Genomic DNA, 12500 nt, shown 5'->3' on the forward strand with positions numbered 1-12500 from the left:
CTTCAGTTAATAATTACAAATGCACTTGAAATAAATGAGTAGCTAGAAAATCTCAGGAAAGAAATAGAAGGTCTATAGATGAACCTAGTGGAATTTTAGAACTGAAAAATACATAACCAAAATTAACTCCGTGGATGAGCCCAGTGGCAGAGTGGAGAAAGCAAAGATGCAGTGAACTTGAAGATAGGATAATAGAAATTGTTCTGTTTAAATAAGAGAAAATAGACTGACAAAGAAAATGAAGAGAACCTCAGAGACCTATGGGGTGTTCGGAAAATATCTGATATTCATGTCATCAGAATTTCAGGAGAGGAAAAACAGTATGGGAATGAAAAAGTATTCAAAAAAATAATGGTTGAAATCTTTTCAAGTTTGGCAAAAAGCATACATCTATAGATTTAAGAAGCTGAAAAAACTGTAAACATGATAAACCTAAAGAAATCCACACCAGGACACATCATAATTAAACTTCAGTAAATTAAAGATGAAGAAAAATATTGAAAGCAGCAGGAGAGAAATATATCTATAGAGTAAAAAACAATTTTTTAAAAGATTTTATTTATTCATGAGAGACACACAAAGAGAGGCAGAGACATAGGTAGAGGGAGAAGCAGGCTTCCTGCGAGGAGCCCCATTTGGAACTTGATCCTAGGGACCCTGGATCACGCCCTGAGCCAAAGGCTCATCCATTGAGCTACCCAGGTGTCCCTGGGGTAAAAACAATTTAAATGATAATGGATTTCTCATTAGAGACCTTGGAGACCAGAAGGAAGTGGCACAAAATTTTTCAAGTGCAGAAAGAAAAAGACCGTTAACTCAAAATTCCATATCCAGAGAAAGTATCTTTGAAGAATGAAGATGTTATTAGATGAAGAAGATTCTTGAAACAGTAAGGAAATGATAAAAGAAGAAATCTTGGAACATTAGAAGAAAGAACAATGGAAAGAAAAAAATGGGTAAATATAATATACTTCTTGAGTTTCTAAATTATGTTCAGCAATTGAAATATTGTCCTATGTGGTTCTCCTCTTTGTAGTGGAAATATTTAAGATGATTATATTACAAGTGGAGAAATGGTAAGGTGACATAAAGGCAACATAACAACTTCTATACTTCACTTGAACTGGTGAAATGTTGATGATATTAGACTGTGATGTTACATCTGTAGAATGTAATACTAAGAGGAACCACTAAAAAAATCTGTATTAAAGTGATACATTAAAATACACTATAAATAAATCAAAATGTTTAACCCACAGGAAGGCAGGAAAAAGAAAATAGGAAAAAAAAAAACTGAGAACAAACAAAACAAAAAATGACAGACTTAAGCCCTAACAGTTTAAGAATTACATTAAATGTAAATGATCTAAGTACATAAGAGTTTGGCATAGTGGCTATAAAAATATAACTTTATATTGACATAATAGCTTGGATGGACCTTGAGGGCATTATGCTGATTAGAAAAAGGCACTCAGGATGCCTGGGTGGTTCAGCGGTTTAGTGCCTGCCTTCCGCCCAGGGCGTGATCCTGGAGTCTCGAGAGTTCCTCGTTGGGCTTCCTGAATGGAGCCTGCTTCTCCCTCTGCCTATGTCTCTGCCTCTCTCTCTCTCTCTCTCTCTCTCTCTTTGTGTCTCTCATGAATAAATAAACAAAATCTTAAAAAAAAAAAAAAAGAAAGAAAAAGGCACTCTTAAAAAGGCCACTTTCTATATGAATCTATTTGTATAATGTTCTTAGAAATGACAAAATTATGCAGATGGGGAACAGATAAGTGGTTGCCAGGAGTTAGAGATGATGAAGGAGGGGGTAAGCATGACTATAAAGCAGTATCATGAAGGATATCTTGTGATGGAATATTTATAGATCTTTTTTTTTTTTAATAGATCTTTATTGCAATGGTAGTTATGTGGATCTACATATGTAATACCATAGAACAACATATATGTTGTTTAACATTAACATAAATTAACATTATGTTAATTTCCTGGTTTTCATATTGTACTGGTTATGTAAGCTTATATAGGGTTTCCGTAAGATTTAACTCTTAGGAGGAACTGGGTGCAGGGGTACACTGGACCCCTCTATTATTGTTGCAACTCTGTAAATCTATAATTATCTCAAAATAAAAAGTTAATACTATAGTAAGCATTGTATTCAATGCTGAAACATTAAAAACAATCATTTATGTACACACAGGCATATACGTACACTGAAATATCACTTAGTCATAAAAAAGGATGAGATCTTGCCATTTGCAACATCATGGGTAGATCTAAAGGGTATATGAAAGAAAGACAAATACCATATGATTTTACTTATAAGTGGAATCTAAAAAATAAATGAATAAAAAGCAGAAACAGACCCATAAATGCAGAGCACAAACTGATGGTTGCTAGTTGGTGGGTAGGGGGAGATGGGCAAAATGAGTGAAGAGGAGTGGGTGGGAGATATTTATGGAATAAATGAATAAATTATAGGGATGAAAGATATAGCATAAGGAATATGATCAATGGAATTGTAATAGCACTGTATGGTGACAGATGGTAGCTCCCTTGTGAACATATGTACTTGTTGAATCAATCAAGTTCAGGTTGTATACCTGAAACTAATGTAACTGTGGAATATACTTCAATAAAAAATTTAAATTCAGGGAGTTAATATTTTAAAATTTCCCACTTAATTCATGAATGCCAACTTTTATTACTTACATTTAGTAGTTTTTTGGGAGTCCTAACCTATGCCATAAGATCAAAAAAATAATGAAAAGATTGTAGGTTTGAAAAGAAAGAAAAAAATGGTAGATGATATGATTTTCTATATAGAAAACTAGAGAATCTAGGCCTAAAAATGAAAGAGTATAACAGGATTAATGAATTTAAGATAATTTTCAAAAGTTAGCTGCATTTCTATGAAGTACAAATACCATTGGCAATAACAACAAAAAAAGTGCTGTTGTGAAATATAGCAAAAGATGTATGGGGCCAAAATAAGTTAATTTCGTAGGAAATTGAAAACCAAGACATTAACGAAGGGTTAAATAAATAGACATGCTGTTTTCTTTCTTTCTTTTTTTTTAAATTTTTATTTATTTATGATAGTCACAGAGAGAGAGAGAGAGAGAGAGAGAGAGAGGCAGAGACACAGGCAGAGGGAGAAGCAGGCTCCATGCATCGGGAGCCCGACATGGGATTCGATCCCGCGTCTTCAGGATCGTGCCCTGGGCCAAAGGCAGGCGCCAAACCGCTGCGCCACCCAGGGATCCCGACATGCTGTTTTCAAGTGTAAGAAACCTAAATTTTTTTTTCCTGTGCCATCCTCCAGCGGAAACCTAAATATTTTTAAAATGTAATTTCCTCATTTGATTTAGAGATGTTAAATGTAGTTTTGATCAATCTTAACACTGATTTTGGGAACTTGCCATTTTATTCCAAAATTTATAAAGGTTTAGTTATCATCTGAAAACCTGTTTATGTAATAACGACATTAAAAATTAATTGGGAGGGAAGCCTGGGTGGCTCAGTGGTTGAGCGTCTGCCTTTGGCTCAGGGCTTGATCCCAGGGTCCCAAGATCGAGTTGCACATCGGGCTCCCTGCATGGAGGATGCTTCTCCCTCTGCCTGTGTCTCTGCCTCTCTCTGTGTCTCTCATGAATAAATAAATAAAATCTTTAAAAAAATTAATGGGGAAAATCTTATGATCATATCAACACACACACACATAAAAAAAGAGTAAGCCAAATACTAAAGAAGTAGGCAGGAGTCTCTCACCTTAGCTGGTATCAAGATTTTAAAAATAAAAGAAGTGGGCAGCCCGGTGGGTCAGCTGTTTAGCGCCGCCTTCAGCCCAGGGTGTGATCCTGTAGACCCCAGATCGAGTCCCACATCAGGCTCCCTGCATGGAGCCTGCTTCTCCCTCTGCCTGTGTCTGTGCCTCTCTCTCTCTGGGTCTCTCATGAATAAATAAATAAAGTCTTTAAAAAAAAAAGTGTATGAGACTTAAATATACACATATATTATGACAAGTAAAGTAAAAAATAGAAATGAAGTCAAATTTAATATAGTATTCTAAGATTTAAAATAATGATACCTGAAGCAGTCTTTGTTACTCTCTGGTATAAGTATCCAAATTCCAGATTAAATCATTAAAACTAGGTAAATAAGACTTCTGAGGATTTTATTTTTCAGGTAACATCAGTGCAGTTTGACTTTTCAAGTGAATTTCTGTGTGGTTCTTTTTACTAAAACCTGATGCATGTCATGAAAACATTTTAATTTATAAAAATAGGAGTTAATTTAAAAATGGGAACTGAAATGAATGCTTTTTTACATTTCAGTGTCCTTTCACATCAATTCTTTTATTTCCTCCTCCCCCCATTTACACAGAAACTCAATAGATAAAAACCTTCGTTTTCCAGAACAGACATAATATTTGCCTTCTATTTAAAAACCCCAAGGGCCAAGATAATTACTTTTTTTTCTTTTGGTCTAAGGGCCCACTAATGAAGTGTCAGAACCAAGTCTAGAATCAAGACCTGGTTCCTTGTCCTGTGCTTCTCCCAAATAACTGCAATGCTTTTGTAGCATTAGCTGCTGCTATTTTTGCTCCACTTCTGTAGGATTAATGTAATATCTCAAGAATTATCATTGAAATGTTGGGAAACACTCAGATTTTAGGCACTGTATCTTCATGACAAAAACTTAAAAAAACATAGATTTTGATTTTTCTCAAGGGCCTATGTTTATTATTACTTGGGCTAGAGTAGACCCTGGATTAGCAATGATTCCATCCAACTCCAAAGAGGTACTTGCAAATATTATTGGGCAAACACCATGTAATTAGCTCGTTTTAATAGAACAAATAAACATAAGATTAATCAATAAAAGTAAACTTCTGCAGATTTAAACAGAAAAATCTAGGGAGAGCAACAACATTGGTAACTTTAGGAAAAAGGAATTTTATTAGCAGATGATTTTAAACTGCATGGATTTCTCCATGATATGCACACTGTTTTGTAGATTGTGCATTTTTCTGGAGAGCAGATCTGTAGCTTTTGTTAAATTATCAAAGGAGTCTGACTTTTAAAAGGTTAAGAATTTACAGTAATACAGGATGGGAGGAAAGGCATGTTGGCACAGTTTCAGGAAGGAGCAATGATAATAGAGCATAGGAAGAACTGAAAAGTGAACAAAATGTATCTATTTCATTTCTGGACTTTCTGGTTATCCTCTTTTGCTGTCTTTCCAAAGGAGATTTAGAACGATTTCTTTTTTTTTACATTTATTTATAAATAGGAAAAGCTCTGATTTAAGATACTATAATTCTTTTGTTTTAGCCCTGTGTCTGACTAGCCCCAAATACCTGTACCCAAACTCTTGGACATTTTGTGGGGATAGTGGACTTTGCCTTTCATTGGAAGGTTGGGAAACACTCAGATTTTAGGTGCTGTTATCTTCATGACAAACATGTAGAAAAACATGCTCCTCTGTGATTCTTTCCATGGCTTTTTAATGCTGTTTCTTATGTTTCTTTTCTCAAGAAAATGTTTTCATAATCACAGAAACTCTCTGAGCTTAACTTTTCTAATCTATAAAATGGAGATAAAAAGGAGAATTGGCATAAGCTCCCAACACCTATTAACAGGAAGTGTTCTTGGCAGTACTCTAAAACCGCTAGAAACATACTGTTGTCCTTTAGAACTCTACTGTCTTAGACATCATGCCTTTCCTTTGGAATACCAACTTCTCTGCAGTTTTCTCTAACCAACCCTGCATCTTAGTTTCACTCCCTCAAAATTGAAGTTGGGACCATGTGATTATTGCATCTAAGTCTGCTGCCTTTGGCTTCTGTAGTGGGTTTTATTTATTTATTTGTTTGTTTGTTTGTTTATTTATTTATTTATTTATTTATTTATTTATTTATTTTTGTAGTGGGTTTTAGATCCTGCCTCCCGTCTCTCTTAGGATTCCTTCAGAAGAGGAAGAGTGCTTTGATACTAACGAGCACAAAAGACAAATAGCTAGCTATCCATTTAATTCAGTTCTTAGGCAGCTTCTTTCTTGCTTAACCCTGTTTTAATTTGTAATTCCCTAATGATATATGATGTTGAATATCTTTTTATGGGGTTACTTGCTACCTGTATATCTTCTTGGGTGAAGTATCTGTTAGTGTATTATGCCCATTTTAAAATCAGGTAGTGTATTTTCTTACTGTTGAATTTTAGGAGTTCTTTGGGTATTTTGGAGAACAGTTCTATATGAGATGTGTCTTTTGCAAATACCTTTTCCCAGTGTGTGGCTTATCTTCTCATTCTTTTGATATGACCTTTCAGAGAACAATTTTTAATTTACTGAAGTCCAGCTTATCAGCTACTTTCATGAATTGTGCCTTGGTGTTGTGTCTGAAAAGTCCTAATCATATCCAAGGTCTTCTGAATTTTCTCCTGTGTTATCTTCTAGACATTTGTTATCTTCATGATTTTGTGTTTTACATCTAGGTCTATGATCCCTTTTGAGTTAATTTTTGTGAAGGTCTCTTGGTTCTTCTTTTTTTCCCCCATGTACATGTCCAATAGTTATAGCACCATTTGTTGAAAAAGCTGTTGTTGCTCCATCATATTGCCTCTGCTCCTTCGTCGAACATTAGTTGACTGGGGCACCTTGCTGACTCAGTTGGTGGAGCATGTGTCTCTCGGGGTTGTACGTTTGAGACCCACATTGGATGCAGAGGTTGCTTAAAAATAAAATCTTAAAAAAAATTTAGTTGACTATATTTATGTGGGTCTATTTCTGGCTCTCTGTTCCATTGATCTATTTGTTCTTTCGCTAAAATCATACTGTCTTGATTACTATTAGTTTTATAATAAGTCTTGAAAGTTGGGTAGTATTGAATCTCAGTATCGAGTTGGCTATTGTGGATCTTTTGTTTTTCCATATAAACTTTACAATCAGTTTGTTCATATCCACAAGATAACTTGCTGGGTTTTTTTTTTTTTTTTTTTTAAAGAAAGGGACTTCTTACTGTATTTTGAAAATAGCCAATGAATGCAGGAATGAGTGACATTTTAAAGGTTAGCAGACTATGATTGTCAGAATTCTGTTTAATTACATAGTTACAGTTCATCACATGATAATACAAATATAAGGAAATCATAGTGCTAACAATATTGAATAACTCATGGGTAAAAACCATCAATTTAGATGTTCAAAATCTCAATCCTGCAAAATTGTGGTGTAAAGTAGTATTTTTGAACTGCTTTTTTTTTTAAGATTTTATTTATTAATTCATGAGAGACACACAGAGAGTGAGGCAGAGACACACAGGCAGAGGGAGAAGCAGGCTCCATGCACGGAACCCAACATGGGACTCCATCCCTGGTCCCCAGGATCACGCCCTGGGGCAAAGGCGGTGCTAAACCGCTGAGCCACCGGGGCTGCCCCTTGAACTGTTTGTTTTAAGTGATGGAGGAAATTTTAATATTAATTTGCTGTGATTTTGATTAGGATTGTATTTGAGTCTCTAGGTCAAGTTGGAAAGAATGGACATCTTGACAATATTGAGTCTTTCTGTCCATGAGCATGGGTTATTTCTCTAATTACTTCTTTGATATCTTTCATCAGAGTTTTGTAGTTTTCCTCATCTAGATTTTGTACTTGTTTTGTTAGATTTATACCTAAGTATTAAAAAAAATTTTTTTGGTGCTAATGAAATTGATAAGTGTGGTTAAAATTTTTTTTTTTTTTTTTTAAGTAAGCTCTACACCCCATGTGGGGCATGAACTCATGACCCTGAGATGTTGATATGCTCTACCAACTAAGCCAGCCAGGTACCCTTGTTTTGTACAGTTTTAAATGTGGGTTTTTGATTTTTTTTAATACGGAGTTGTGAGATTTTTTTTCTTACAATTTTATCAGTCTGATCATACTGACCATACATGTTTTGCAAATATTTCCTCCTAAACTTGCTTTTTTTTTTTTTTAAAGATTTTTTTTTTTTTTTTTTTAAAGATTTTATTTAGAGAGAGAGGCAGAGACACAGGCAGAGGGAGAAGTAGGCTCCCAGCAGGGAGCCTGATGGGGGACTTGATCTCTGGACCCGGGATCACACTTTGAACCAAAGGCAGACGCTCAACCACTGAGCCACCCAGGCACCCCAACTATTTTCTTTTTTAAGGTTTTACTCATTTACTTGAGAGAGAGAGAGAGAGAGAGAATATGCATGTATGAGAGGGGGGAAGGGAAGAGGGAGAAAGACAATCTCAAGCAGACTCCATGTGTATTGTGGAGCTGGATGTGGGGCTTGATGCCCTGACCCTGAGATCACAACCTGAGCTGAAATCAAAAGTTGGAAGCTTAACCAGTTGAGCCACCCAGACACCCCATACTTGCCTTTTTAACAGTTCCTTGAATACACGTTTTAAATAGTCTAGTCTATCCATTTTTTTAAAAAGTTCATGATTTTTGTATTCAATTTAAGAAATATTTGCCTAGCCCAAGATCACTAAGATTTCCTGTTTTCTTTTAGATATTTTATAGTTTCAGTCTATTTAGTTCTATTCATGAATCATTTCAAGTTTTGCCTTTGGTATGAAGTGTAAGGATAATATATAGATTATATTTATATATTTCATATATATTTCAATTTTGTTGATCTGTGTCTATTTTTATGACAATGCCACACTGTCTTTTTTTTTTTTTTTTTTAATTTTTATTTATTTATGATAGTCACAGAGAGAGAGAGAGAGAGGCACAGAGACACAGGCAGAGGGAGAAGCAGGCTCCATGCACTGGGAGCCCGACGTGGGATTCGATCCCGGGTCTCCAGGATCGCGCCCTGGGCCAAAGGCAGGCGCCAAACCGCTGCGCCACCCAGGGATCCCAACACACTGTCTTGATTATTGTAGTTTTACAGTAAGTCTTAGATTAAATGAAATCATTAAAAAATACTTAAGAATAGGAATTGATGTGAGACTACAAGGGGCAGTCCAGTGGGAAACATACTTTGATTCAAAATAGATTTTAGCGTTAAGTGTTACCTGAAAGTGGAGAGAGTCTTGTAAAAATGTACTGAATTACCCATCTCGAGGATGTATTGGGCAGGGCTTGGATGTCAGCTAAGGTGGAGCTTTGAACTGTAATGTAGCACAAGGAGAGTGGCAGGTCTGTACTCTTAAGTATTCTTTTTAGGCATTGTCTTGGTATTTCCTTTTCTCCCCCCACCCCTGCACACTTAGTCCTAATCTTCATTGATGGGAAAATATTTGGTGTTTACTGGAATTTAGCAGTTCTCCTGCATCTTTGTGGTCTTTGACCTTTTCTAGAAGCTGGCATGCTACAATCCTAGTGTGGGATTCTTTCATCAGTTCTTCACTGATGTTTTGTAAATAGCTCTTTGTGGTCATTTGGATAGGAGCTTCTCTTGTTATCTTGTTATTCCTAGAAGAAATTACTTCTCATCCTTGTTTAAGACCTATTATCTAAATCTGGACTATTGAACTCTTCTTTTGGCATAAATGAAATGGAGGGATTTCTATGATGGGCTTTTTTTTTTTTTTTTTTTATTCATGAGAGACACAGAGAAAGAGTCAGAGACATAGGCAGAGGGAGAAGCAAGCTCTCTGTGGGTAGCCTGATGCGGAACTCAATCCTAGGACCCCAGGATCACAACCTGAGCCAAAGGCAGCCGCTTACCCACTGAGCCACCCCAGGTGCCCTTCTATCATGGGCTTTAAATGAAAAACATATATAACTTAAACCTTAGATATGTGACATGAAACTGGTTGCTGGCCATAGGAGTAATTTAATTTCCTCTACCTCTTTGTCAGGAGGCTATAGGAGATTTCTGCATTGAGGATGAGATTAGATTGGATTACTCATAAGGGCCCTTCTAACTTTTTGCCTTCAAGCTTTGTTTGGAGGTCCCAGCTTCTTTTCTCTTAGACTTAGATTTACAAATCTAGTTCTAACTCTAATCTTGGCATATAGTGGGTGCTAAAGAAAAGTTTGCTTAGTTAATGAATTTGCAAAAGTTCTTTATGGTGTCCTCTTTTTTTCTCTTGCAGTTAAAAGAGCCAAATTCCAGGGTTCACCAGGTAAGGCCAGTCTTTAATTATTATGTCTTTTCCCTTCATACTTGCTGTGATTTTTTTTTTTTTTTTTTACTTGCTGTGATTTAAAATCAATCTTTTTTTTTTTTAATGTTTTATTTATTAAGAGAGAGAGGGAGAGAGAGCGAGAGCATGTGCACCCAGCAGAAGGAGAGGGAGAAGCAGGCTCCACCGCCCAGGTGGGAGGCTGTTGTGGGGCAATTCCAGAACCCTGAGATCATGACCTGAGCCAAAGGCAGATGTTTAACCAACTGAAACACCCAGTTGCCCCTAAAAATCAATCTTTTAAACAGTCATTAAGGGGTGCTTCCGTGGCTCAGTTATTTAGGTGTCTGCCTTCAGCTGGAGTGGTGATCCTGGGGTTTTAGGATTGAGCCCTGAGTCTGACTCCCTGCTGGCGAGGAGCCTGCTTCTCCCTCTCCTCCTACATGTCACTCCCCTTGAGCCTGCTTCTCCCTCTCCTCCTACATGTCACTCCCCTTGCTTGTGCTCCCTCTCTCTGTCAAATAAATGAATGACTGAATGTTTAATCAGTCATTAATTTCATTTAATTCACTGATCACATAAATTCACAAAATTTATTGTTTAAAATCAATATAGAAAGATGTGGTCAAGGGGTACAAAGTTTCAGTAATGCAAAGTGAATAATTTCTGGTGAATTAACATATAGTGTGTTCATAATTAATGAGTATGGTATACTTGGAATTTGCTAAGAGGGTAGATCTCAAGCTGTCAATGTATACACACACTTTAAAGGAAAATGGTAATTATGTGAGTTGTGATGACTATATTAATTAGGTTGATTATGGTGGTTATTTAGCAATGTATATCAAATCAAGTTGTACACTTTAAATACATACAATTTTAAATTGTCAATTATACCTCAATAAAGCTGGAAAAAGTCAATGCTATTGTAAAACATTAAGGAAATCTATCTCTATATCTAGTGAAAACTTAAAGTCCCCTTACTTTTTGGCCAACTCAATTCTACTTCTCAGCAGTAACTATTTAGAGGTTTGTGTATACCTTCTCAGGTTTTGTCTGTGCATAAGCCTATATAAACAAATAGATTAACTTTGTTTGACCTGCTTTTATTCCAACAGATCACTTTGAGTGTGTATGGGTACATATATCTAGTTTTTATTTCTTTATCTCAAGTTAACTTTGAGGGCATCTAGGTGGCACTTTAGTTAAGTTTCTGACTCTTGGTTTCAGCACAAGTCATGATCTCAGCATTGTGAGATTGAGCCCCACATCATGCTCCATGCTCAGCATCATGTACTGGGTTTCTTTTTTCCTCTTTTTCTACCTTTCTTCCTGCATGTGTGCTCACTTTCTCTCTCTCTCTCTCTCAAATAAATAAATAAATCTTTTTTTAAAAGGTTTTATTTATTTATTCATGAGAGACACACAGAGAGAGGCAGAGACACAGAGGGAGAAGCAGGCTCCCCACAGGGAGCCCAATATGAGACTTGATCCCAGGACCGCAGGATCACGCCCTGGGCCAAAGGCAGACGTTCAACTGCTGAGCCTCCCAGGCATCCCTCAAATAATTAAATCTTAAAAAGAAAAAAAAAAGTTAACCTTCTGCCCAGTGTGGGATTGGAACTCATGATTCTGAAGTCAAGAATCCCATGCCCTACCAACTGAGCCAGGCAGGAACCCCTCTGCTTCTTTCTTTTTAAGTGTACAGAATTTTGTTATAAATTTGTACCCTAAGTTCCTGATTGATGAATATTTAGGTTGTTTCCATTTTTTTTACTATTAGAAGCAATACATGTTTTTGTGCATTTATCACTATCTGCTTTTGCAAGAGTATTTATACACTAGAATCCAAAAATAGAGAATTGCTGGGCCAAAGGTATGCATTTAAAAACAAAATATGGTAGCTGCTGCCACACTGTATTTCTGAAAGTTTTGGGAAGATTATACTTAAAATATATATAACTGTTTATCCAAACCCTTATCAATATTAGGTAGTATGAAATTTTTTAATCTAAAATTTTTAAAAAAATGAATGTAGTTGAGGGATCCCTGGGTGGCGCCGCGGTTTGGCGCCTGCCTTTGGCCCAGGGTGCGATCCTGGAGACCCCGGATCGAATCCCATGTCGGGCTCTCGGTGCATGGAGCCTGCTTCTCCCTCTGCCTGTGTCTCTGCCTCTCTCTCTCTCTCTCCCTCTGTTACTATCATAAATAAATAAAAATTAAAAAAAAAAAGAATCTAATTAAAAAAATGAATGTAGTTGAAATACAATGTTATAGTTGGCGGCGTACAACATAGTGATTGTAAAGTATATACATTATGCTGTGCTCACAGGTGTAGCTACCATCTGTCACGATATGATACTATCACAGTACCATTGACTATATTCCTTTTGCTGTGCCTTTTATTCCTGT

The 12500-nt window shown here is 36.3% G+C and overlaps 1 protein-coding gene across 9 annotated transcripts in view; it reads left to right on the plus strand.

The window, feature by feature from the left end:
- Window positions 1-12500, plus strand: part of UNC13B (unc-13 homolog B) — a 231502-nt gene that overhangs the window by 47222 nt on the left and 171780 nt on the right. For 7 of the 9 annotated variants that reach the window (XM_072841810.1, XM_072841813.1, XM_072841815.1 and 4 more), the window contains exon 2: window positions 10059-10088. In XM_072841810.1, coding sequence (XP_072697911.1) covers window positions 10059-10088 — 30 coding nt within the window. Of the gene's footprint in view, window positions 1-168; window positions 957-10058; window positions 10089-12500 lie in introns of those variants that run through there. The other 2 variants (XM_072841809.1, XM_072841811.1) reach the window with 1 other exon arrangement.

The sequence above is a fragment of the Canis lupus genome, chromosome 10 (genome assembly GCF_048164855.1).
Source record: "Canis lupus baileyi chromosome 10, mCanLup2.hap1, whole genome shotgun sequence".
In the NCBI taxonomy this organism is placed as follows: Eukaryota; Metazoa; Chordata; class Mammalia; order Carnivora; family Canidae; genus Canis; species Canis lupus.